General features: G+C 36.0%; 2 protein-coding genes across 4 annotated transcripts in view; one reads left to right on the top strand and one right to left on the bottom strand.

Moving 5' to 3' along the window:
* The window catches only part of Pde1c (Phosphodiesterase 1c), a 704,757-nt gene that overhangs the window by 199,368 nt on the left and 477,867 nt on the right, over window positions 1–27,522 (top strand). The gene's annotated exons all lie outside the window — the stretch shown is intronic.
* On the bottom strand, window positions 199–26,692 carry LOC137240889 (maltase 2-like). Its single transcript, XM_067767822.1, has 9 exons — window positions 26,059–26,692; window positions 22,355–22,534; window positions 22,124–22,281; window positions 21,635–21,922; window positions 21,178–21,564; window positions 20,960–21,110; window positions 14,391–14,583; window positions 10,364–10,510; window positions 199–10,264 (listed from the first exon to the last, which is right to left on the bottom strand). Exons 1-9 carry the CDS (start codon window positions 26,435–26,437, stop codon window positions 10,198–10,200), a joined length of 1,950 nt encoding a protein of 649 aa, XP_067623923.1. The 5' UTR covers window positions 26,438–26,692; the 3' UTR covers window positions 199–10,197.

The following is a 27,522-nucleotide window of genomic DNA, read 5'->3' as shown; positions in this document are numbered from 1 at the left end:
TAAAGCGTATAATGTTAAAGGGTACCATGGAATAATATGCGTCCTTTTTAATATTTTATTTTTTTTTTTTCAATTTAATTTACTTATTTATTAGTCTACAAATTAAACAGTCATACAGACTAAATATACTGACACTTATTTAAACAGTATTTAATTAAACACTTGACAATTTCAAATTCAAAACTTAGAAGTAAGCAGAAGTTAAAACGTAATAAACGAGTTCTTGTAATTATTTCAAAAAGACCTCACACAGAGTAGCTATTTTCCCGGAAGCGGCACACGAAAATTTATGAAATTGATTTTTAATTTATCTATTTTTTTTTAGTGATATTACTTGAAATTAGAAGTAAAGTCTTTTGCAAAATGGATAGGATTCAAGAAATGATCGAGTAAATATTATAAAATTTCTTTCAATATATAGTATATATAAAAAGGATTCCCCATACTAAATGGAAGTATATCGAAGTCTTTACAAACGTCGAAACTATTGGAATATTTTACGAAACAATAAGTAGGACCAACTTGTCCGTTTGAGCGAAAATATGCAACTCATCTTTATTCATACAAAATAGTGGATATACAGTAGAAAAGGTTTGAGACAATTCACGATAGAAAAGAAACAGAGGTGCCTTTCAGCGTACTTATATTAACGTTTTTACAACAGAAACATTTATAAATACTAGAAAATTTTTAAGAAATTTTAACTTTCTTTGTTTGTGACAGTTCTCTTACGATTTCCACACACACAAGTCCAATTATTCAAAAGTAAGTAAGTTTAGGAAGACTCCAGAAACGTCCTTTCCAAACTCCTAATAAGTAACACATTGATGCTTAGAATAGCGTACATCCCGACATCAATAACAAGTAAACTAAATGTGAAAAATTGTTGCCACACGCTTTGTTAAAGTTTTTTTTTAAAGGTAGTAACACTGAAAAAATGTTTAAGGGAATGCTACCGGTGTTACAGTCCTTATCCGGATATTAACCCGGTATGTTCCGGTACTAGTGAAATAAAATACTACCGCGACTACCGAGGGAACGATTTGTTTGACCATGAATGTTCTTGATCATACTCTTCGCTCACTCTGCTCTGCAATTAGGAGTTAATCAATTACGATGAAAGTGAGTGATGGCAAGAGATTGTGATAGTGAGAGGTGAGAGGCATCGTATCTGTAGATCAGCCATCAAGTTGCACATCACTATAATTTGAAGCTGTAGTTCCATCTTTAGTTTTACCTAACTATTATATATTTAAACTAGCTTCAATGCGATAAGGATACGTTGATCCGTTAATGGAGGCAAGAAAAACTTTTACATATGTGCTTGAGTAAAAAGGGCGTTGACTTCTAAAGTCGTTGCCGTATATATATATATATAATGGCGGCTTACGATGCTGCCGCTCCTACTCATAACTACAATCTCCGTAGTAGAGTGGGTAGCAATGACGAACATCAGTCCCCGCTCCCATCAGCAGCTATGTGCTATAAAACGGCGCAACTATTTATCACGTCGTAGTTGGTTAAAAGACACAATTTTTTTCTTCACACATTAATAATATACTTTCCATAAAATATTTCAAAAATACGACATTTGCAAATATTTGCACACCAAAACAAGTTTTTTTTTTTTATCAGCTGAAGAGTTACTGAAGGACACATAACTGTTTTTGTGAGCGCAGTGACGATAAGCAAATGTGACATTTACTAGACTGATCAGCTAATGTGAAAAGGTGACAACCTGGCTAGGCCACTCTGACATAAACGGTTTAAGGGCTAGCGGGGGGATATTTCATCGGCAGCGTCTGTCCACCACGAGGTGACCCTGCAAGCGGGTGTCTGTATTGGTTCGAGCGGCTCCCTATATAAACGTGCAAATGATATTTTCATCCCCGCTGAGCGGGTTGTGTGCTGAGAATGGGACCCACTCTCCAACGAAAAACTCAACAAAGCCTCGGATAAAAAGACAACCCTTTACTGATGACGAATACGGATCCTGAAAATAAGCGCAGTTTCGGTACTGGATTCAATTCGTGTTGGGAGAGATACTTCGTCACCAAGTACAATCGTAAACTTTCATGTACGAAAGTCTCATCGCTATTCGCATAAAGGCGATATTCTTTAAATTCTTAATCATCCTAGGTCACTAATAAACAGTAATATGTTAAAATATAAAAATATATCAAAATGTTCGCACGCCAACATCGGATCACTATCACGTCGCAGCAGAAACCCGCACTTGTCTCTATTCGGCAAAAAACTTGAAACCAAAAACTTGAGCTTAGGTAGATATCAGGAAGCTGTATTAGCTGTAAATTGCCTAGAACCTTACAACTCAATGCTCACACCTGCTGTAGTCAACCCTACAGGGCTACGTTAAAAGCGAGTGCAACAAGAGGAGTGTGTGAACGCTATTGTGAGTTGAAAATGGAAGCGAGACGCCTTTTCAGGAAGAAATAAGCAGAAGCAGAAAGGCGTTACTGCGGTGAGCTTGAGCTGCTAGCCACCAGGAATAACGCCCGAAAATTTTGCCAAAAAACACGGCGACAGACGGAAGGTTTTAACCCTAGGACTTATACCCAACTTTTACTACGACTTCTTATACCCGGGTACAGGTGTGGCCAGTAGCCTGTTTTACCAGTTTTTTCTCATTTTTCTGAGAAACAAGTTATTTTTTAATGCAATGTTGTAGCTGACTATCTTACGAACATTTTAAGTAGTTATAAACATATATTTGTAGCCTGCTTCTAAGAATTGCGCGCATTCTAAGTTATTTCTAAGAAGTCAATAATTTCTATTGTTGTTAGAATTTTTAGAATACAATCTTTTTCGCGCACTCTTAATTATTTAGAAGTAGACATTATATTGTACCTTTGCTAGAATTTGCTGACAAACAACATTTGATATAATCCAACTACCTGGCAGGTAAGAAATGCTTCCAGAAACTTAAGGGTTGCAGCTATATAAACGGTAGTTCTGCGAGTTTATATTCATTGTAAAGCGTTCTTTTGAAGTATGAAGTTGATTTGTATTTGTGAAAATAACAAGTCAGAAAAAATTTAAAATATTACAACATGGATAGCAGAAGGAACATGGAATATTTGTCTTCGAATCAATAAATGAGGTAAATACAAATACTTAACTCAAATATAATTTCATAAATGAAATAAAAATTAATTATTTTTACATAGATTATCTGACGCTGAAAAAGAGCATACAATACCTGTTTGACGAAATCTCAGATGATGAATTATTTTCCGACCCTGAAGGGGATGAAAGCGAATAAGTAGCAGTAGCAGATGGCGTGGTTGAATCGGATGTAGAAGACCCTGATTACACAATTGACAATGCCCAGGTAGATGAGGCTGATTACGAAGAATCTGACAATGAATCCGATGCTGCAGATGATTCTGAGGAGATTAATTTGCGTGCAGCTGAATTTGTAGCACGTGATAGTACCATATGGCGCTCACAGCCACGACTTGCATGCCAAACTAGGCAACAAAATATTTTGCGACAGCGAAGTGGGCCCGCAAGATCAACTACTATGATGTCAATAGTCAATACATATAAATGTTTTATGACTCCGGAAATGGTGGATATTATAGTACGCTGCACCAACAAAAAAGCAGAAGCTACATATGCGGAATTAAACGCAAAACATCCAGAGGCGGAACCAAAAACATGGAAGAAGGTTACTTTGAGCGAAATATATGCGTTCATTGGAGTGCTTATTATGACTGGCGCTAATCGCAGCAATGCCGAATGTGCGCCGGACTTGTCGTCGGTGGAAAATTGTCCATTATATCGTGCGTCAATGGGCATTAACCGCTTTCAGGCCATACTGCGGTTTATAAGGTTTGACGATGGCAACACACGGGCACAATAATGAAGACAATTGAATAATTTAAATCTGTTTGCATATTTAGTTATAAGAAATAATCAATAAAATAATATTTTATAAAGAAAATAATAAATAAAAATTTTTTCCTTCAAAAATTGAGAAAAAACGAGAAAAAAAGCTACTGGCCACACCTGTACTCGGGTATAAGAAGTCGTAGGTGTCAATTTTGAAAGCTTATATCTCATCAATGCATGGACCTAGCATGACAAGTAAGGCGCCAATCGACGTAGATTTACTTCGTTTTCCTAGATCAAAAATCTCAAGTGAATATCTTTAGCGATTTAGGAGCTACATCACTCCAAAATAGCTACTGGCCACACTTGTACTTGGGTATAAGTCCTAGGGTTAAGACCGGGGCAAACTCCTGTAGGAACGAAAACGGCGACTTTGTAAGTGATGTCCAGAGAGTGCTTAGATTATGGAGGGAACACTTCTCTGTTCTCCTAAATAGAGGCAGCAATTCACCGCGCAGAGATGAAGAACCCGATTTCGCATTCGATGATGATGGAATATATGTCCCCCCGCCCGATTATGACGAAGTTAGAATAGCAATAACCAGATTGAAAAACAACAAAGCCATGGGCGCTGATGGATTGCCTGCGGAGCTATTCAAGTACGGCGGCGAGGAGTTGGTAAGGCGCATGCAGCAGCTTCTTAGCAAAATATGGGCGGAAGAGTACATGCCCGACGGTTGAAATCTAAGTGTCGTTTGCCCAGTCCACAAGAAGGGGGATACTGCAAAATGCACCAACTATCGTGGAATCAGCCTTCTTAATATCGCATATAAAGTCCTTTCAAGTATATTGCGCGAAATATTGAAGCCCACCGTTAACCGGCTGATTGGACTTTATCAGTGCGGCTACAAACCTTGTAAATCTACCATCGACCAGATTTTCACAATGCGCCAAATCTTGGAAAAAAAACCGTGAAAAGTGAATCGACACACATCACCTCTTCGTCGACTTGAATATATAATATATAATATTTTTCCACAGTATGAAGTTTATATACAACATCAAAACCGGAAATTTGCCTGATTATCTAAAAACAAGTATTAAATTTGACTACTAGGTTCATGACAGAAATGCGAGGCAGAGAAATGATTTTAAATTACCTTATTACAAAACGGAGTCTGAAAACAATAGTCTTTTTTACAAAGGGTTAAAATGCTTCAACAAATTACCTGCAAATATTAAGAATTGTGATAATAACTTATTTAAGAAAAGATTATATGCTTACGCGAAATCAATGAATATAAAATAAGTATTAGGATTCGAATGAATTTGTGTTACATGTTTCAAATTCAAATACATGTTTCAAATTCAGATACTAATTTAAGTTCAATTTCGTACATAGTACATATTGTTAATTAATGCAATAATGCTTTTAGGTGTTGAACTAGGCTCTAAGAGTCGTAATAAATAAATAAATATAAATATAATATAAAATACTTTAAAGCCGCCTTTGACAGCACGAAAAGGAGCTGCCTATATGCCGCTATGTCTGAATTTGGTTTCCCCGCAAAAATTATACGGCTGTGCAAAATTACGTTGAGCAACACCATCAGCTCAGTCAGAATTTGGAAGTACCCCTCCGAGCCGTTCGAACCTAAACGAGGTTTCAGACAGGGACCCCCTATCGTGCGATTTCTTTAATTTGATGCTGGAGAAAATTATACTAGCTGCAGAACTTAACCGCATTGGAACAATATTCTATAAAAGCATGGAATTACTGGCATATGCTTATGACAATGATATCATCGGCCTAAACACCCGCGCTGTTAGTTCTGCTTACTCCAAACTGAAAAAAGAAGCGGTAAAGATGGGTTTGATGGTGAATGAGGACAAAACGAAGTACCTGCTGTCATCGAACAAAGAGTCACAACATACGTGCCTTGGCAACCATGCTTCTGTTGGCAGCCGTAATTTCGGAATAGTAAAATTGGACAAGCTGGGAGGACGACGAGAGTGTAACCAAAACCAAAACACTCAGCAGTTTCATGACAAGTTCGTTAATCTCACAACAGTGGCCATTACCAAGAAAGAGGCACAACTTCCCGAAAAGGGCCTGAAGCACAATATCATGGACCAGAATACAGTAAGAAAAACGGAGCAAGCGATTGTAGATGCGGAGATCGCAATATCATTGATACCACAGGAAGAACAAAACCCCCACCATTGGACGGTCCCTCCCACAAATTTTCATTCTCCAAGCAGCTCGTTGCAGCGGGACTGAGCCATAATCTTCTGCTCCGGGAAGGTATCGAACCCAATCAGGGTCCGCCCCTGACCCCGGTCCTGAGAAATGGTTTTGCTGCGTTTGAAAGCAAAGAATATATATTTAGGCAGGTTATACACGTGTCACGTGCAAACGTGCAAGAGATGGTTACATCGGACAGATTGCTCTGGGCTAGATCCCAAACCCCGACGTCCTCGTAACTTCTATAAATCTTTTGTGGCTCCTTGCTGTTCTCGCCCAAGAGCGTCCTGTAGTCTACGCCTCAGAGCTCCCCCACTACCTTCCAGCAGCTCTGCTGCTCAGCAAGCCACAACAAGTACCCGCTGCTGCTCGCACGTACTACCTTAATTTATAGCAATAATTGAGTGAACCAACTAATTAGGACGTACTCATTGAAACAACTGATAACATATTAACAGCTTGAATAAAGTTTTAAAGTTAATGCGTCAAAGTATCAATTTAAAGATAAAAAAGTAATAAAAAGAAGATAAAGAATTTTCTGGCAACACAGTTGCCAGATGTATATATAAATAATTTATTGTCGTGGCGCTGCCATCTCGTTTCATACATAACATATATAAAACGGGTTTGGATTTTAAATGGAACCACGACAGTTTTAGAATCTCACTGATTTCTGTTAGGAGTGGAAAAAATACCGCCCAAACTCCAGGTCAGGGAAGCATTGCATCTCCCAACTCCGCCAAAACACCAGAATGGAGCACAGGAGCCAACCTTGAGGCCTCTGTTAATTTTCAGCTCAAACAAAAAAGATTAAAAAGCGACAACAGGAAAAACGGAAATAAGAAATATTTCAGACAAGAAAAGGGGCAGAGATAAGCATTTTATATAGCAAACGATCGGTGGAATTTGAACAAAGAACAACCAAAATGGTTGTCAGAGGTAAATAGGACGCTATGTATGAAACTACATGATTGTCAGAATATCTCTCTCTGGACTATCGAGGTATGTCTCCGCATGACGCGGCATAACTATTTGTATGGCAATGTATGGTAGCGATGCAGGGAGGTAATCCCCAAAGCATATCTGGCCCCGTGTCTAGAATAAGAGAGACCAAAGCGAAAATTTAAAAAGCGATTTAAAGCAAATTAAAAGTGACTGTTTAAATTCTGAACAAAATATTGGTGCAACGATTCACAGCATAATTATACAAAACCTAATGGTAGCAGAATACAAGCACCGTACTGGGCCCTCTTCCAAATGGTTTAGTTCTCTCAATAAAGAACCCACTTGATGCCAACGCGATCCCGATGGATGCATTGAAGGATGATGCTACGCCAATTAGACAAAACAATTCATCATGAAATTTCATCTTTATCGACACCCCACTGTGTACCAGCTTGATCAACAGTCTACAGACTATTGCTTTCAAGGAAGATCAATGTTGTGGTGTTGTTGTGTTAATAGTGCTTTGCCCCTAGCTTAGCAAACACACACTGGAAAGGTCTTCAGACCAGTCAAAGTACTATACATATGCGATCAATTATCATCGCCACCAAAGACGTTGAAGATGCCATCCTTCGTGCTAAACCATCTAAAGCGGTAGGCCCAAACGGCAAACCATGCAGATTCTTAAAAACCTAGGCAAAGAGGGATTTAATTATCTGACGCACGTCTTCATCTTGTACCTATCTACGTTCGTCATGCCCGAAAAATGGAAAATTGGCAAGGTGGTCCCTCTACTAAAGCCTGTGAAACCAGCTAACACAGGAGATTTATATCGCCCGATAGCTCTCTATCGTCAGTAGCCAAGACACTTGAAGCCATTTTTCTCCCATATTTCAACGCAAATTTGCAACTAGCCTGTCATCAACATGGCCTTCGAAAACTACATAGCACTTCCATCGCGCTGAACGCTTGTAACACGCAAATAAATTGCAGATGAAATCACAAAGCCCACCGTAGGACAGTACTCGTTGCGTTAGACCTGTCAAAAGCTTTTGATACGGTCAACCATGGCACGTTACTGTAAGACATGGAAGGGTCTACCCTTCCCCAAGTCTTAAAAGGTGGACCGCAAATTATTTCTCTGGTTGGCAAGAATCGGTGCAATTCAGGAACGCAACAGCCAAACCAAGAAGAGTTAAACAAGGGATATGACAGGGTGGTGTCCTAAAATAAATAAATAAATCTCTGTGGTCGGCAGATATAGTTACACCGAGTAAGTTTAAAAAAAAAATCCTAAGAAGAACAAATGCTGCCGCAGGGTTGTATTCTATCCCACGCTTCTTTATTTTCACATATCTGCGTAAATTTAGCACTACCACTGACCAAATCTTCGGCAATTTCATTAACAACATAGGTTTCGAAAATGTGGACCATACATTCATATCGATGTGCTAAACACAATAAAATTGCGTGTGACGTTCCAACAGGATCTGTATTTTGGCAAGCACGTAACCGCAGTTGTACCTAAAGTTCAAAGCCGTAACTAAATCCGCAAGTGCCGCCAGCGATGGACCTAACATATTTTCAATTAAATATTAAATATAAATGCGGACCTTAAAAAAACGTACTCCACATATGACTTTCTCACTAACATTAAACGTATTCCTATAAGACTAGTCTTTTGAAAAAAAAAAAAAAAACAAGGATCCCACCAGAGAACAGTATTCGTGGCGCTAGGTTTATCAAAACCTTTTGACACGGTTAATAACAGGATATTACTGCAAGACTTGAAAGGGTCTGCCCTTCGTATTAGTATCAAAAGGTGGACCATAAATTATCTATGTGTTCGGCATACATCGATTAAGTTTGGGAACGTAGAACCAAACGTCGGGCAAACAGACGGGCACATAAACACAAACACGATGTACCACCCATTACTGTCACCCCTACAGTGGTTGAAGCAGCAATTTAAATCAATAGGCCCAGACAGAATAACCATGACAATACCAAGGGAATAAACTACATAACGTCATTCCTGAACAATGGAAAACGGCAAGGATAATTCCACTACTAAAGCCTGGCAAACCAGCTAACGAATGCAAGTCGTACCGACTAATATCACTCGTTTTGCCAGTAGCGAAAACATTGGAAATCGTTTTGCGCCCTTATTTCACGGCAAATCTTCGCCTAGCCACGCACCAACATGGCTTCCGCAAAATACACCACCACCGCGCTAAATGCCATAAACACCCAGATTAATTACCGACTAAATCAGGAAAAACCACAACAAAGGACGGTTCTCCTGGCACTTGACATGTCAAAAGCTTTTGACACAGTAAACTGCGGCACGCTCCTCCGAGACGTAAAATACTCACCACACCTTCCCCTTTGTCTAAAAAGATGTACCGCATATTATCTGAATGATCGGCAATCGTCGGTTCAATTTATGAACGAAATCTCAAAATCTAGGAAAATTAAACAGGGGGTACCACAGGGTGGTGTCCTATCCCCGCTCCTGTTTAATTTCTACACATAAAAACTCAATAATTTCCACATATGTGTGCGTGTAAATTTAGTACTACATACATACTACCATACAACCATTTCGATGTCCTACACCCAATAATATTGAGTGTGACGTTCCAACAGGATCTGTATTTTGGCAAGCATGCAGCCATAGTTATACCTAAAGTTCAGAGCCGTAACTAAATCCCCAATTATATCGCTGGCAGCACTTTGGGAGGCCTAACCTAATCTTTTCATTTGTAATGTGGTACCTACCCTTCTAAGAGCAGCATCTCTGAGTGTTTAATACATTAAACTAAAATATAAATGCGGACTTTAAAAAACATATTCCACATATCTGTGGCAATTTGAAAAAAAAGCAACCTAATTCGAGTTAGGCTAATGGCGATACATTGACCTTTATCTGAAAAGCTAGCCACAATTCACCTTTGTAACTTCCTATATTTTATAGCAGCCATTTGGCGCTAGGGCTATGAGTAAGTAACACAGGGAGATCTGTAACGGATATTATTGCCTGATTCTCTCTAACATTAAACGTTTTCTTATAGGACTAGTTATTTGCAAAAAAATTAAATTTTGTTGTACAGTGTTACTATAATAAAAAAAAAGGTTTCGTTTATGGCTATTTACTCGAGCATGCAAACGAGTCCTTCATAGGGCGCTAACGGTAAGGCATCAGCGGGTAGCGCATTACTGCAAGGAAACAAGCATAAAGGGAATAAGTTTGTAAGTTATTGTTTTGTTAACAATTGGAAATTGGAAATAAATTTAAAAAAAAAGCTCAAAACTCACCCAATTTCGTGTGTCGATTTAACACCTGAAACCAGAACCGTTAATTTCTGTTGTTTATTCAGATCGAAAGCGTCTGTCAAATTGACAGCACGTGCACGCGGCCCAATATTGATGACAGTTATTATTGAATTATCGCCTTTCAATTCTCTGTGAAATAAAGAGTGAAATTATTAATTTCAGAGTACATATAATATTTGGTAAAAAAAAAATTGTATAAAAGAGATTGCAGAGGTCCACTCTTAAATTAAAAGATTATGTTGAAGGATTCACGCTGCAGTATATTTGTTTATTTTTTCTAAAAACAGCTGTATATTTTTTGTAGTTTTATTGTCATCATTGTGGCTAAGACAAGTGTGATAACTTTGGCATAGACATCAAAATCACATATAGAGCCGATTACCTGATTTTTAATTGACTATCGTGGTCTCATTTTGTATCTCTTTCAACCACCCGCTAAATATAGCCGGCCCTATGCGCAGCCATATTGAACATCCTGTCAAAACGCTAAAAAGTAGCCATCTTGTCAGGCAGTTGATGGATAAGATATCACACTTGTTTTGTACACAATGATTGTCAAAATATGTGATAGGGCGATATAAGTAGTGGCCATACTAATATTTATGTAAAATTTTCCGACAGGGTGGATAAATGATGTATATTGGAACGATTTTCCGTCTCGTGTCGATAGCAACTTTGACAAGGGATGACGGAAAGTCGTTCCAATATACATCATGTATGTAAAAACTCTACCATGCTAGACAGAGCTGACGGAAACTGCAACACATTAACAGAATTTTTGATATCACTAATACACTCGCATAAATTTTTCTTTTTATTCGTATGGAAAAGAATGGTATGTATGTGTATGCATACACGTATACAAAATGTTTACATCAGGTTTGTCATGTCGCCTATAACAACCTGATAGAAACTTTGCTTTACGCCCTGATGTAAATTTCCATTAGCCATATCTGTCAATTGATGCCTCAAATGACTGACAGCTGTCTAACAGGGTATCTACTATTTCCTACTCGATACTTTTTTTTATACATCTATGATAGCATCTTTTCTTTCTGTTTTGATATCGATGGCCTAAAGAAAAACAAGGAAAACGGCAACTCTGAGTATAGAATTTTGGTTTGTCTTCAAATTGTGACAATACTTAAGTACAGTACTGCCAAAGCCAAAATTTTTCTCCATTTAGTAGGATTTTTTGATAGAAAGATTTCTAAATAAAATACTTACAAACAATTTTTAAGTTAAACGGTTTTATTGAAAATAATACAAACAATAAGTAATAATAATACTAAAAGCTAGAAAATAAATTAGGTAGGTCCTAGGTATTTGTAATCACACTCCTCATCAATCTAGGGCGTTGATCAGACAAATAAATAAAAGGGTGCATAGCATCAAATTTTTATTGATAGTCTACCTATCCCTATCACGCTATCTTAATAAAATATATTTTCATATATGTATAAGGGTCCCTGGATACAGCGGTATTGAAGGGAATGAACTCCCCGATGATATGGCTAGGAAATGTTCCGATTTATACCACCGACCACCGTTGAGTTATCTCCTGGTGAGAATCGAGTAATATGAGAATAGGGCAACGGACTTGCTAAACTAAAAACTAAGACTAAAGGGGTCGACTGCGAACTTTCAACGTCCTTATGGCGATGCTTGGATAGGAAAGTCACAAGCTTCCTTCTCAAACTGAACAAATCTGCGGGATGGTACTTACGGGTGTCAACACAGGTCATTGTGCTATCGCAACAATGCTCCGACGGTGGCGAATACCAACAAGCTCCCTTGTCATGATGAGGAGGAAGAGGAGTCGATCTACCACTTTCTCTGCCGATTTCCAGCGCTTCAAAGAAGAAGGCTCAGATTTCTGGGCACACGGTTCTGAGGCAGCCTGGCACAGGTTGGTAAGATGGACGTCTCGCTTCTTCTTGGGTTCATCAGGGGAAGCAAGTGGTTCGTTGAGGACCACTAGGAAGTAATGCACTTATTGAGGGTACTTACAATGGACAAAAATATATCTGAGTACAAGTGTGGGTAATACCCACGCACGCCCTCTTAACCTAACCTAACCCTATATGTATAAGTATAACCATACGAACCTCAATCAGGTTATGATACGCCTCACGTTTTTAAACTTACAAACACGAGTTTTTTGAATATCTAGATCCTTGCGGCACCTAACACGATTTTTATTTTTTTTTCATAAAGCTATTTCTATTTCTGTATATAATATGTGGTCCAAATATGAACCAAATTGAACAAAAATACGATTTTTTGAAACATATCGATTCATGCGCCACCTAGTGGAGTTTTTTCTTCTTTTTATGGCATTTTCATTGGGGTCTGAACTACATTCCAGGTTTGAAGCTTGTAGCTTATCGGGAAGTTACTTAAATTTCAATTACAAAATTCGTCAACAATGCTCGCTACACAGAGTCAAACTTAATAAAACCGTTTAAAAATATAAGGGATTTCTGCATGCTTTCGGCGCAAGTTGACACCAACGCTCAGTTACGTGTGCTAGCACGTATGTATTTCTGTTCTTTCAATTAAATAAAATTTTTTTTTAAATCAATTTGTAAGGCGCGATAACCTCCGAAGAGATTTTATGCCGAGTTTTACATGTTTTGTGCCGACTCCGGACCGCATCCGCAGGGCAGATGAGCTTTCACTGAGAAGTTTTTTATGGCACAAATGCACTTCGAGTCTTCTAATTGCAAAAACTTGTTTCTAAAATTTTGATGTTGCTTTGCCTGGGGCGTGAACCCAGTCCTCGGTGTGGTAGGCGGAGCATGTTACCACCACACCACATCTGCCGCCGTATACGGAAATGTAATTTGAAGTGCTTTCTCCTCTCTTGTGGATACATTGGTTTGCAAGTAACTGTTTAATCTCGATCACAGGGATGCATAAGGGAACATTATGCGAAACTATCTCTCTCGCGCAACTTTGAGGTGTTTGTTATGAACAGAGTGCTCGGGCAAACAAAGACTGACCTTGACTCGACGGATGAATCCACATTTGAAGATGGTAAACCAAAGGTAGTATCTATGGACAGAACTATGACAAATTAATGGTATATTTACTTCTGGTTTTTTACTTCTACGCTATTTTTCAGACAGAAATCGATACAACAGAAGCTTGTGAGGTTTAAGCCTATTGACACATCTATGTACATATATTATGTCAGGCAGCAACGGACCTTTTATGCCGGCTGGTATTACATAACTTCTTTTAGGAAAGTTGATGAAGGTATTTAGGTCCTAAATGAACTAAAAATTAAGTTTTCTTAGGATTGGTTCCTGAAAATTAGAGTCAAGCATACCAGCTCCAACGTCTTCACAAATCACGTCTCATGAAAGACAACTGTTAACTAAACAGCTCAGTATCCTTATAGTACGTACTTTAGTTTGAATGGTCGACTCACTTAATTCATTTTATAAAAAAACACTGCAAAGTTTATTATATTGCAAGTTTTAAGATCTTTGGGCTTTGAAAACGGAGAGTTTCACCGACTTCGTAACAATAGTTTTTAAGATACATGTGGAAAAGAAATTGTTTGCTAAGCCACAAAACAGATAGGTCTAGGTATTTCCTTCATTCAAGAGACTATCTCCTCCGACTCGATAGTATAGAAAGGTTTGGATACTTGGTAAGTACTTAAAAAATACCATTATAAATGTATCAACCCGCAAAAGTAGCAATACGGTATGGTATCGTATAGAAATTAGAGTCTACACATAAACTACTAGACTAGATGATAGAAAGCCCGGGGAATATGAAACGCCTAACTACTAAAAGATATGCTACGGGCGGTGCTGGGGAGCTTTCTCGCTCGTAAAATGATTGAACTAATCAGATCTTACACGTTTACATAGGTTTTAAATTTAGGAACGGAATTTTACAACTTTTACTTTTCATCAGGCACCGAACGACTGAGATACGTTTAGCCGCTAAAAATAACAATGATATAATTTTCTTTTTAAAATGTTCCACATACCTTTCAAAAGCGAAAACATCACGATTCAGCACCTCTGCATGCAATCGACCTTTACGTAGCGCTGGTTTTGTACGCAATGCAATAAGCTGTTTGTAGACAGAATAATGACTCTTCTCTGACATTTGTTGTTTCAGATTTAAATGGCTGTAGTTGGGATGTACGGGTAGCCATGTCTTTTCCGCTGTCGAGAAACCTGCAAGAGGTAGTAATTAGTAATACATTTTGATTAATTTTTCGATCGAAATTGTTCAGTTAAGTTAGACTTAGTTATAGTATTTCAAAAACTTGAATCTATCTATATATATAAAAATCAAATTCTGTGTATGTGTGTGTGTTCGCTATGGAAACGTATTTCCCACACTTCAATCATCACCAAATTTTGGCTATAGGTTTCTTCGATCAACACGAAGGTTTTAGGCTAAAAATAATTTCGATATATAAAAGGGGCGTGGCACCTCCAATACAAATGGAATCTTTGATACTGCATAACTATGAAGGTATACATGCCAGAACATTGAAATTCAGTAAGGAGTTATATGAAGTCAACCCCTAACACCACCAAGAAAATGTGAAATTCGGAAAAAGGGGGCGTGGCACCTCCCATACAAATGGAATATATCACACTGCATATCCCTGGATGTATTAATGGTAAGATAATGAAAATTGGCAAGGAGCTATATGACGTTAAGTCCTAACACCTTCAATAAAATTTGGAATTGAGAAAAAAGGGGCGTGGCACCTTCCCTACAAATGTGGTTTTTCAGAACTATGGCTGCCGTGCAAACTTAGATTATTTTAACACCTAAAGTTTGACTGCATTTTTGAGTTTGGCTGTTATTCCTTTTGGACATTTCGTAATCTCCCGCCGTTAAAAAAATTTGTTAGCTTCAGGCTATCTACAGCTTCTATAAAAATCAAATTCTGTGTGTATGTTGTGCTGTGTGTATGGAAACGTATTTCGCACCCTTAAATCATTACCAAATTTTGGTTGTAGGTTCCTTCGATCAAGACGAAGGTTTTTCATATTTCAGAATTAAGAATTTTAAATTAAAAATTTTGTTTGGCTATGCGAACGAACAATCTTAGCTCATGTTAACAAAATCAATGATCGCATTCAAAACCAAATTCCTGGTGAAGTGGTGAAATATAAATCGATCGACATAGTTACAGATGAAGATCAAATTGTGAATTATCCAATTGAATTTCTAAACTCTATAGAACCACCTAGAATGCCTGCACATATATTCACTTTGAAAATTTGATCACCAATCATGCTACTTCGGAATTTAGACCCAGCAGAATTGGCTTTAAGAAATTAATGCCGAATGTAATCTAAGCAACAATCATCAGCGGTAAAAGCAAAGGTGAAGATGTGCTCATACCATGGATCCTAATGATTCCTACAGATTTGTCATTCAATTTTAAGCGCTCACAGTTTCCTGAACGCCTTGCTTTTGCCATTACAATGAACAAAGCACAAGGACTATCACTTACTGTCCCAGCATTAAATTTATAGAGTCCGTGCTTTTCACATGGCCAGCTATGTGTTGCTTGCTCTAGATTTGGAACGGCAAAAAATTTGTTTATCTTTGCACCGAACGAAAAAACCAAAAATATTGTGTACCCACACGCATTAAAATAAGATACAATAATAAAATGTTTTAAAGGAAAATTTCATCAAAAATTCAATTAAATTTACAGAACAATAAACAAAATTGTCAAGAAACAAAAGAGAAAGAATATCACAACATTCATTCGATCTCGGGCGTTACAACATTTGTGTGAGTTCGAATACTTTAGAGCGTTCAGAAAATTAAAAAAATGGTAAACAAATTTCCAAAATTTTATTTAAAAAATTAATTTGAACAACGAAATCGTTGATAGTCCATTGAACTTTAGTTCAATAAACTGCAACTCTCAGGTGGTATAAACATCGTTTTAATTTCTTGTCGCATTTTCGCTTTAAAACGGATTCGAAAAATGTATTGCTATTTGATGAAAAAGGTCGATGCCATCAGAAAAATAATTCTTGAAATTCCAACCGATTTGTAAACGAGCATTTTGTGAGATTAAAACTCAATTCGCTAAAAATGTGCTTTTCGGTGTTTTTAAATTAAAATTTGTTAAAAAAAAGTTTCAATATTTTTTCAAGTTTTCGAAAACGTTTAAAACCCGTACTTCGCAAGGTTTTTAATTAAGATTTTAAGTAAAATTATTAAAAATAGTAGATATTTCAAACATTAAATGAATTTGGGTACATGATGGTATTTTGAATAAAAGACCAGTTTTATTTAAAAAAATATATAAAAAATTTAAAAAAAAAATCGAAACTTTTATGCATTTTCGAAGGCATTTTAAAAGCAAATTCATACGGCTCTTAAATAACATTTCTAAAAGAAAAAATTTTAATTAGCAGAAATTTTATATAAATGACTAAAAACTGCCTATTCTGAATTTGTGTGCATTTGTTTGCAAAAAATTTCTCGGAGCCACACACTGTTTCCAACAGAGGCGTCTAAAAATATGGTCGATTTCTCAGAACCAAAAGAACAAAAAACATTTTTTTTAACTTCAATAAAAAAAATGTAACTCTGGAATGGTAACAAACTAAGAATAGGGAAAGCGGGTTAGGGGGTCAGACTCCCTAGCGGGTTAGGGGGTCAGAATATACACGCGGTAGGTATGCCTGTCGTAAGAGCCGACTAAAATACCAGATTCAAGGGGCTGTGTAGTGCAACCCTTCAGGTTGCCAGCGCAATATATAGCTTCTCCAATCCCAATTGTCAACCTCACCTATCCGCTGCGAATTTTGTTTCACTAACATGTGGGCATATAAATAGTTCCCGAGATAGTCGGGCTAGCACCTTAATGGTGCTGTGTTACCGGAGCGTACCGGATCTGTATCCGGCAAAGGTTCATAACATCGATAACACTCCCCAAAGCCTTCGGGGAGTAGCCTTATCGCTACAACATCAACAACAAGGGATAGCCTAATTTTATAAGAAAACGTGGAAGATGGCTTCAAAAAATAAATTCCAAAATTTCAGCTACAATTCAATAAGCTATAAATTCCTCTTTTGGGTTTTGTTTTAAAATATAAAAAAGGTCAAAAATTTCGAATTTTTTTTTTTTGAAATTTAAAAAGCATTTAGAATGTTGATTCATACGGCTGTTTAATCAGTTTTTTTTTGAGAAAATATTCAATTTTGCAGATGCTGCATATAAAAATGATAGAAAAGTATATTTTTTGAGTAGCTTCCCAGACAGCATTTTTTGAAAATTTTGATCAAAAAATATTCAAATATCATACCCTAAGATGATTAAAAAAGTTCAAATTTAAAAGCATTTTCTGTTCGAATATTAGCGTATCGTCGGGAGAAAAATGAACCATAAATGTGATTATTCTTGAATAATCATTTATGATTCATATTTCGAAACGCTTTTTATTCATATTTGATATCATTGTAAAATTGAGCTTTAATTGTTTTAGAGTAATATTTGACTGTCTTTCACAGTCATTTTCTGATCATATTCGTGAATATATTTCAATCGTTTTGGTTTAGATTTTTGACTCATTTTTGAATGCGATTATGATGCATTTATTCTTCATATCTCATTCAAAACAAGATACTACATAATAATCTTATTTCATCAGGAGAAGAAAGCATGCGGAAGTGAGCTATTTAAACCACGGGTCACTCGCAAACAAACTTGACCGATATTCACCTGCGACTACCACATCCAACATCAGCTATGATCGTCAATATCTTAAAATTCGATACGGTACGGGATGTTGAAGACATATCCAGGTACATATGTCAAGAGAGTTTCACTTACCTGGTCAAATAGCTCACAACTTTTGTATTGTCCAACCATTATGTATTATCTGGGAAGCCGAAGGTGGAGAAATGGTTGGGGAAATCTTCGGGCATGAGCAGTATTTGCATTAGATTGTCTTGAAGAATGTCTTAATAATAAAAATTGTATATACATATTTTTTCTGAACTTCATGATTGAAAAAATGTGTGTATGTGAAAAAAATAAGATTTTCGATGAAAAGTAAAATTTTAACAAGTATAAAACTCATTATTCAGTTAACAAATATACTCAGAAAAGATTCAGAAAGCTGAATTAAAAATGATTATAAATGTCTGATCACCTAAAGTAAACACATTTGATTCAAATATGATTCCAAAATGTGATTAAAAAACTATATTCAGTTTTTGTTCATCGAAAGGTAAGCATATTTGATTATTCTTTTTGTTGACTTTTATGAAATATTAAAATTTAATCATCAAAGGACTTCAAAAATTATTCCAAAACGTGATCGAAAAATGATTTTCAGTTTTTGACATCAAAGGTATTCATATTTGATTATTTCTTTTGTTCAATTGTATGATAACTCATTATTTAGTCAGAAAGAAGAATCAAATTGTATTTATATGTAGGGAAATTCAAAATTTAAGCATCTAAATGCCGTGTGGGTTATTATATATCGTTAGCTTAATGTGAAAATGTGTTAAGTCACTTTTTTTGAAAAATTGTATTTTAATGCAGTTTTAAAACTGAATTCAAAATACATCGATCACAAAAAAAAATATTTAAATTTTTCATTTTTACGTGCTGTAGGCAATGATGTGTAAATGTGCTAAGTCGTCAGCTGTTAAAAAAATGTGCTAAGTCAACCTGTCAATAATATCAATCTGAATTACTAGTCATTTCTTTGTGCGCGCATTTTATTTATTTATTTATTTATTCAGTCTAAAAGTACATGCTTTGTTGTTGTTGTTGTATTAACGATAAAGACAGTCCCCGAAGGCACTGGGGAGTGTTACCGATGTTGATGGCCCTTTGCCGGATATAGATCCGGTACGTTCGGGTAACAAAGCACTATTAAGGTACTACTAGCTCGACCATCTCGGGAACGATTTATATGACCACATTAAACCTTCTAGGCCATACGGCCCCCACCCCCTAGTTCCATAAGGAACTTGGGGTCACCAGAGCCTCGGCTGTCAATGAAACAGGATTCGCCACGGATAGGTGAGGTTGACAATTGTGTTGGAGAAGCTATATATTGCGCTGGCAACCCCTAGAGAGAGTTGCGAACACAACCCCTTGAAATTGGATTCACCCAATTGAGACATGCCTTTGGTGTTTGAAATACTCTGCGCTGACCATAATCTACTTCAATTCTTACATGTCGATAACTACATGCTTTCTTACAGACTAGTTAAAGATAGAAAACAATTCAAGCTTAAACTTATATAGGCTTTTATTTTAATAAAGAACCCCCCTGAATCAATTTGCTAGATGTATATTCCTAGTTATAGGTTTATTCATAGCATAATTCGTTTTATTACATTATAGTTTATTACATTATAGGCAAGCATGAGTGAGATAAAAGTTCTTCAGTCATGCAAAGTCTGAAGGCCAAGCAATTTGTGACTGCCGGTATATGATGGGAGGCCATCTGGCCATTGAAGCATACATAAAGCAATTTTGTAAAAAATTTTGGAACTTTCTCAATTTTATAGGAGTGAGATTCATAGAAAGGATTCCAATTATTGAGCAATATTCAATACCACTTCTGACCAAGGATATATAAAGTGCCTTCAACGCCACAGGGTCCTTAAAGTCGCTGGTGTTACGTCTACTGAACCCAACCATTGCAACAAATTTTGAAACAACAAAATCAATGTGACTAGAAAAAGTTTGGAGTCAAAAATTACACCCAAGTCTTTACTCTCTTGACAACGATTAAGAGATTTAGCATTTAGTTTGAAGATAAAGTATTGGTAGTTGTCTTTATGGAATAAGACGCAAACCAGCATTTATTTGAATTTAAAAATAAGTTATTGCCTGCGCACCATCCGGCATCTGCGAGGCAGATGAGTTTTCACTGAGAGCTTTTCATGGCAGAAATACACTTGGAGTGCTTGCCAAACATTGCCGATGGGCGACCCCGCTTAGAAAAATTGTCTTCTAATTGAAAAACCTTATTTCTATAATTTTGATGTTGCTTTGCCCGGGGTGTGAACCCAGGGCATTCGGTGTGGTAGGCGGAGCACGCTACCATCACACCACGGTGGCCGACAATAGTTAGAAATAGTTTGACAAATAAATAGCATTTTTTGTGGAATATATAGTTTTAGTGTTATATTTCAAGCATTAAAGGGGAGAAGTGATGGGGAAACATATTGAGTAAAAAGTGCTAAGTCGGGAGAAAAAATTTGTTTTGAGTGAGGAAATTGTGCCAAGTCATAAAATAGCTGCTGGGTTAGCATACATGATTTTTATTTATCTTTTTCAAAGCTTCTACACTCAAAAATATTGCAACTAAAGTATCCTCATTCACAGTATTAAAAAAAAGGTTATTTCAAAAATTATTCAGTTTTTTTCGTCTCCTGTAAAATTCGTATAAAAAAGGCCGTTTGGAGTATTACTAAGATAGTCAGCATCGCATTTTTCAATTGCCCATATAAATTGTGTGGATAACTTTGATTTTCACATATACCCAATAAAAATATTTTTCTCTTCTTTAACCATTTAGAATATATTAACTTTACCTGCATTCTTTTGCGCATTCCATTGAAACGGTGTACGCGCTGCATCACGCGACAACTTTTTGTATAATTCACGTCCAGCGTTAATACCAAATGGATCGACTGTTTCTTCCCAGCTAATATCTTTATGATCTTCCATACCAATTTCTTCACCCTATTAACAAAAAAAAAATTACTTTAGATAGATGCCTTATCTCGCTCTTCTACACACACACACTTACATTATATGTCACAGCTACGCCAGGCAACGTCATCATAAGCATATGCAGTGCATCCACACGTTTTGGACCAAAACGTGTAGCCATGCGTGAATTATCATGATTGCCCATAACCCAATTAGCAACATGACCACGCGGCATATAAGTCAACCATTTTTGTATGGTAATAACATAATCACGCGCATCTGAACTCATATCTAAATTGGTAATGAAATTAAAGTTGAATGGAAAATGTGCACCCTTTTTGCCATCCTTTGTTTCATAATAGTCCATCAAAGTTTTCACACTAGTGTAAGCTTCGGTCATTAGAATGCGTGCATCACCACCTTTTTTAGCGGTGTAATCATCCAACATTTGACGCCAGTGGTGTAACATATCTAAAACTTCAGGCTGAATTTGGAAATGAAATTTGAAAAATTTATTTTTTATAAATTATAATTTTTTTGTTTTTTCCACTCACTTGATCTTTGGTGTAAATATGCACTGTGTACTCAAAATCATTTTCATCGTTGGTCATGCCACTTAATGGTTCATCACGCAATTTTTCATCTTCGAAAAGATCATTGATAGCATCAACACGAAAACCGTCGACGCCTTTATCCAACCAAAAACGCATAACTTCATCCATTGCTGCAATTACTTTTGGATTACGGTAGTTAAGATCAGGTTGATCTGTTGTAAATTGGTGCAGATAATATTGGCCACGTTTCTCATTGAACGTCCACGCGGAGCCATAGAATACAGAACGCTAGAGGAGGATATGAAAATGAGATAAAAAGTGCCCAATCAAAAAATATACTTGATTTGATGTCCAAGAGACTATATATAGAAGGTATGGAGCTTCCTGAGAAGCTTTAGATCTGCTTTGACAATACTTTATTGCTTCTACGACGAGGCTTGCCTAAATTTACTAGCCACTTGACACACAAAATAATTAAACCACACTCACCCAATTATTTGGTGGCATCATTTTGCCATCTTTATCCATTTTGGCATCAGCCCAAATATAAAAGTCTTCATAGCCTGCTTTGCGATTAACGGACTTTTCGAACCATATGCTATGATTTGATGTATGATTTGGCACAAAGTCCATTATTACTTTCAAGCCTAAAATTATGCAAAAAATATATAAAACTATACTTGACTACCCTTAACCCTTAACTATATATTTAACATTTACCTAAGCGTTCTGCTTCTTTCATCATCATATCAAAATCTTCCATGGTACCGTATTCCTGGTGTATAGCTTCGAAATTGGATATGTCATAGCCAAAATCGGCCATAGGTGATTCGCAGATGGGGCTCAACCATATCGCTTTAACTCCCATTTCGGCGACGTATGATAGTTTCGATATGATACCTGAATGGAGACAAAGAGAAAATATGTTGTTTTAGTACCTATGATAAAAAGCAGGGAGCGTGAATATTACGAGTTTTATAAAGAGATAATATAATAAAAACAAGTAAGGACGGGACTGTCGGCTGTGCCGAAGACTTCATACTTTTCATGAATGGGGCTGAACAATAATCTTATCCCGTTCGTAATCTCCGAATAATCGGATGTATAAGATAAGAAATATCTAGGAACAGATCTACATACCTAAACGATTTTTAAGATAAATATAAAATAAAAAATAGGTAGGTACTTTGTGTGAGGATGCAAAGTTTCAGGTTTTTTGTGGTCTGCGTGTAAAAACTATGACTACGAATGATGAAATGTTATGAATTTTGAAGCTTCTAGCCGTAAAAAAGGGGCAAAAATGACAGTTTATATGAAGTATATAATATATATACCACCGATCTCTATGATTTTTTCAGACAACAATATATGCTATATACGTAAGCATTTTGTGAAATTTGAAGCTTCTAGCTGTTAAAATGGGGCAGAAATTGAGCAAAGTTTATTATCTGAACAATCGGTTGTATGAGATATCTACTATATATACAACCGATCTCTATGATTTTTTCAGACAACAATATATGCTATATACGTAAGCATTTTGTGAAATTTGAAGCTTCTAGCTGTTAAAACGGGGCAGAAATTGCGCAAAGTTTCTTATCTGAGCAATCGCTTGTATGAGATATCTACTATATATACAACCGATCTCTATGATTTTTTCAGACAACAATATATTCTAGCCGTAAAAAAGGGGCAAAAATGAGAGTTTATATGAAGTATATAATATATATACCACCTATCTCTATGATTTGTTCAGACAACAATATATGCTATATACGTAAGCATTTGGTGAAATTTGAAGCTTCTAGCTGTTAAAATGGGGTAGAAATTGCGAAAAGTTTCTTATCTGAACAATCGGTTGTATGAGATATATACTATATATACAACCGATCTCTATGATTTTTTCAGACAACAATATATGCTATATACGTAAGCAATCGGTGAAATTTGAAGCTTATAGCTGTTAAAATGGGGTAGAAATTGCGAAAAGTTTCTTATCTGAACAATCGGTTGTATGAGATATATACTATATATACAACCGATCTCTACGATTTTTTCAGACAACAATATATGCTATATACGTAAGTATTCGGTGAAATTTGAAGCTTCTAGCTGTTAAAATGGGGCTAAAATTTGAGAAAATATATATATATATACTATATATACCACCATATATATACTATATATACCACCGATCTTTATGATTTTTTCAGACAACAATATATGCTATATACCTAAACATTCGTTGAAATTTGAAGCCTCTAGCTCTTAAAATGGGGCAGTAATTACGAAAAGTTCCTTATCTGAACAATCGGTTGTGGGGGATATATACTATATATAAGACCGATCTCATCAATTTTTTCAGGCAACAATATGTGCAATATACGAAAGTATATGGTGAAGTTTGAAGCTTCAATCTGTTAAACTGGGTAAGATATTACAAAAATCGTCTTTTTCTGAAAAATCGGTTGTATGGAGGATATATGCTATAGTGGTCCGATCCGGTCGGTTCCGACAAATGTCTAATCGGACACCCAAATACACCCGCTCACCAAATTTTATCAAAATATCTCAAAAATTGAGGGACTAGTTTGCATACAAACAGACAGACGGACAGACGGACAGACGGACATGGCTAAATCAACAACTCAGCTCTTCAACCTGATTATTTCGGTATACTTAATGGTGGGTCTATCTATTTTCCTTTAAGGACTTACAATTTTCGGTTTCGTGACGAAATTAATATACCATTTCATTTTCATGAAAGGTATAAAAATAGCTAGGTTCTTTGTGTGAAGATGCAAAGTTTCAAGTTTTTTGTGGTCTGCATGTAAAAACTATGACTACGAATCACGTATTTCAACAATATATGACGTAAACGTTAGTATTTGATGAAATTTGTAGCTTCTAGCCGTAAAAAAGGGCAAAAATGACAGTTTATATGAGGTATATAATATATATACCACCGATTTCTATGATTTTTTCAGACAACAAAATATGCTATATACGTAAGAATTTGATGAAATTTGAAGCTTCTAGCTGTTAAAATATATATATATATATTTTTATATACTATATATATATACAATATATACTATATATACCACCGATCTCTATGATTTTTTCAGACAAAAATATATCCTATATACGTAAGCATTCATTGAAATTTGAAGCCTCTAGCTCTTAAAATGTGGCAGTAATTACGAAAAGTTTCTTAACTGAACAATCGGTAAACTATATATATAGGCCGATTTCATCCATTTTTTCAAACAACTATATGTGCAATATACGAAAGCATATGGTGATGTTTGAAGCTTTAATCTGATAAATTGAGGAAGATACGACAAAGATCCTCTCTTTCTGAAAAATCGGTTGTATGGAGGATATATGCTATAGTGGTCCGATCCAGCCGGTTCCGACAAATGTCTAATCGGACACCTAAATACACCCGCTCACCAAATTTTATAAACATATCTCAAAAATTGAGGGACTATTTTGCATACAAACAGACAGACGGACAGGTGGACATGGCTTAATCAACTCAGCTCTTCATCCTGATTATTTCGGTATACTTAATGGTGGGTCTATCTATTTTCCTTTAAGGACTTACAATTTTGAGATTCGTGCCAAAGTTAATATACCATTTCATTTTCATGAAAGGTATTAAAATTTTATTCAATATACTATATTCTGCTGTATCTGTTTAAAGTTAAGCTTTGTGAAATTTTATTTTTTTGTGTTAAAAGAAATTTTTGTATTATCTGTTTTTATATTTTTTTTCTTGTAAAAATTATTTTAGAATTATGTTTTTCGATTTGACCGAGGGACCGGGAATATTATTTTAGCATATAAATATTATTCAAATTTTCTTTTGTTTACAAGACATTCCTTTCCTTTCCTCCATATCCCAGAATTTTTTTCTTAAAACCTTAACTACAGCTCAAAACTTAGTAAATTTATGAGCATTTTTGAAAGAAAAATCCGCAATAAAGTGTTCTTCAACCGAACTTCGATATAGAGCGTTATAAAAAATAAAATGTCATACAAGAAGTTTTTCAATATTTGCTGTGACAGACCGTTATTAAAACGGTACCCTAGATAGGGCGATATTTCATTTCCGTTACAAAAATATTCTACCCAAGCAAAATTATAAAGAACGAAACACTTGAGAATTTGTTTGAAGAACGCCATACGCCAGACTTTTTCCTAAGAATGCACTAGCTCGAAATTTTTTCATAAATGCACTATCTACGCGTAATTTCAAGTACTTTTCCCTTGATACAGCGCATTTATTAATCAACACTTATTTCAGTAAGACTTTTTTCAATGAAATTTTAAAATAGGGCAAAATTTCAAACAAATTCATAATGAGAGTCTCGGCTGTCAACATAAATTAGCAAAGAAAAATTAATTTTTTTACTCACCCTGCAAATCGCCTACACCATCACCATTGCTGTCCATAAAGGAACGCGGATAAATTTGATAGATTACCATATTCTTCCACCAAGAATTGGTTGCCATATCCTCAGTAGTATCAATTTCAATTTTATTTTCCATTTTTCCATCGATGGGCATATCATTCATTGTTTTTCTTATATCAGCATTGGTTTCCATGGCAGCCGAAATAATATCAGCGTTAGTTTCAGGTACTTTTAATTTTTCACCTCCCGGCTTCTCAATGGTTATTGGTGGTACAGTTGGTGGCGTTACAGCAGCATCCGTTAATACAGGCGCTCGCTGCAGCAGCAAGTAAAATGCGAAAATGAGAGGTAGGGCCTTATGCCCCATTAACTGATTAAACATTTTATTATGACACTATTACACAAAACAAAATCACAGATATATCACAACTTTTTTTTTTTGCAAAGAACACGAATTTTGTTTTTAAGAGTTTTTTAAATCAATTTAAATTTCTTATTTCGCGTAACTTTGCTTGTTGTGTACACATAGAAAAAACCACAAACACTAAGCACAAAGCAATTTGAAATGCCTCCTTTATTTCATATTATTTCTGTTTTCAGGCGGCACGCTCTTGTCTAAAGCCATCTATAGGTAATGAAACTATCACCGCCGATTCAGTCCTTTTAATACCTCGCACCATCACATTTCTTTAGCCCCCACATCACAGCTATCAACGCACATATTTTTTCTATTGCAATTCAGCTGCAGTGTTCAAATGCATTTCATCTCTAACGGTGTTTATATATTTACCTACCCAAAAAAAAATCGGAAGATTTTCCCGTTGCAGAAATTTATGTCTCGCCGTGCGCTGTGACTTGTGCATAATTCAGAGATCGAAAAAAAATTTAATTTTTTATATATGTACAGCTAAATGTTTTTTTTTACAAAATATCGCTAGCTGAGTGGAAAATTATTTCGGCTGTAAATCAGCATTTTTTCAAAAATGTTCAATCTTCAATTGAAGAACTTCATATCTCTGCTAAAAACATAGTCTCGTTTGCGTTCCTTTTTGTGCTTTATATTGCCGTTTACTTTTATCCATTTTTTTTGAAAGCAAGTGTGAAACAAAAAACAGCATACAAGCAGAGAGTAAGAGATATCAAGAAAAAATTAAAAAAAAAATTCGCGATGCGGATGGTGTTGTACCTCTCTTCCCACCATCTCGCCAATGTCACGGCATACTCCAATTCAAGAATTGTATGGTGTAAAAGGGAATAGTGTCATGGCTTTCAACATTTCCATAGAAGCTTGCCAAATCCGAAAATTTCAATAGAAATCTTTGATTACTACGAAATTTTATCGACTTCTTTGGTTACAAAATTTCAGTAACTTCAATTCCAAATTAACTTTATGGAGGAAATCTAACGGAATATGTGATAGATCGGTTTTGAGTCGAGAACCGAAATAGCGCAATCTTTCGCGCATTA

Source organism: Eurosta solidaginis, chromosome 2 (assembly GCF_040869045.1).
Source record: "Eurosta solidaginis isolate ZX-2024a chromosome 2, ASM4086904v1, whole genome shotgun sequence".
Classification (NCBI taxonomy): domain Eukaryota; kingdom Metazoa; phylum Arthropoda; class Insecta; order Diptera; family Tephritidae; genus Eurosta; species Eurosta solidaginis.
This window is presented reverse-complemented; position numbering and strand designations above follow the sequence as displayed.

Coding starts and splice junctions, on each gene's coding strand:
- LOC137240889 (XM_067767822.1), bottom strand. CDS start 26,437: ATGTTTAATCAGTTAATGGGGCATAAGGCCCTACCTCTCATTTTCGCA. Junction 22,282..22,354: donor GAAAGAAGCAGAACGCTTAG/GTAAATGTTAAA, acceptor GCATAATTTTAG/GCTTGAAAGTAATAATGGAC. Junction 14,584..20,959: donor GAATGCGCAAAAGAATGCAG/GTAAAGTTAATA, acceptor TACCTCTTGCAG/GTTTCTCGACAGCGGAAAAG.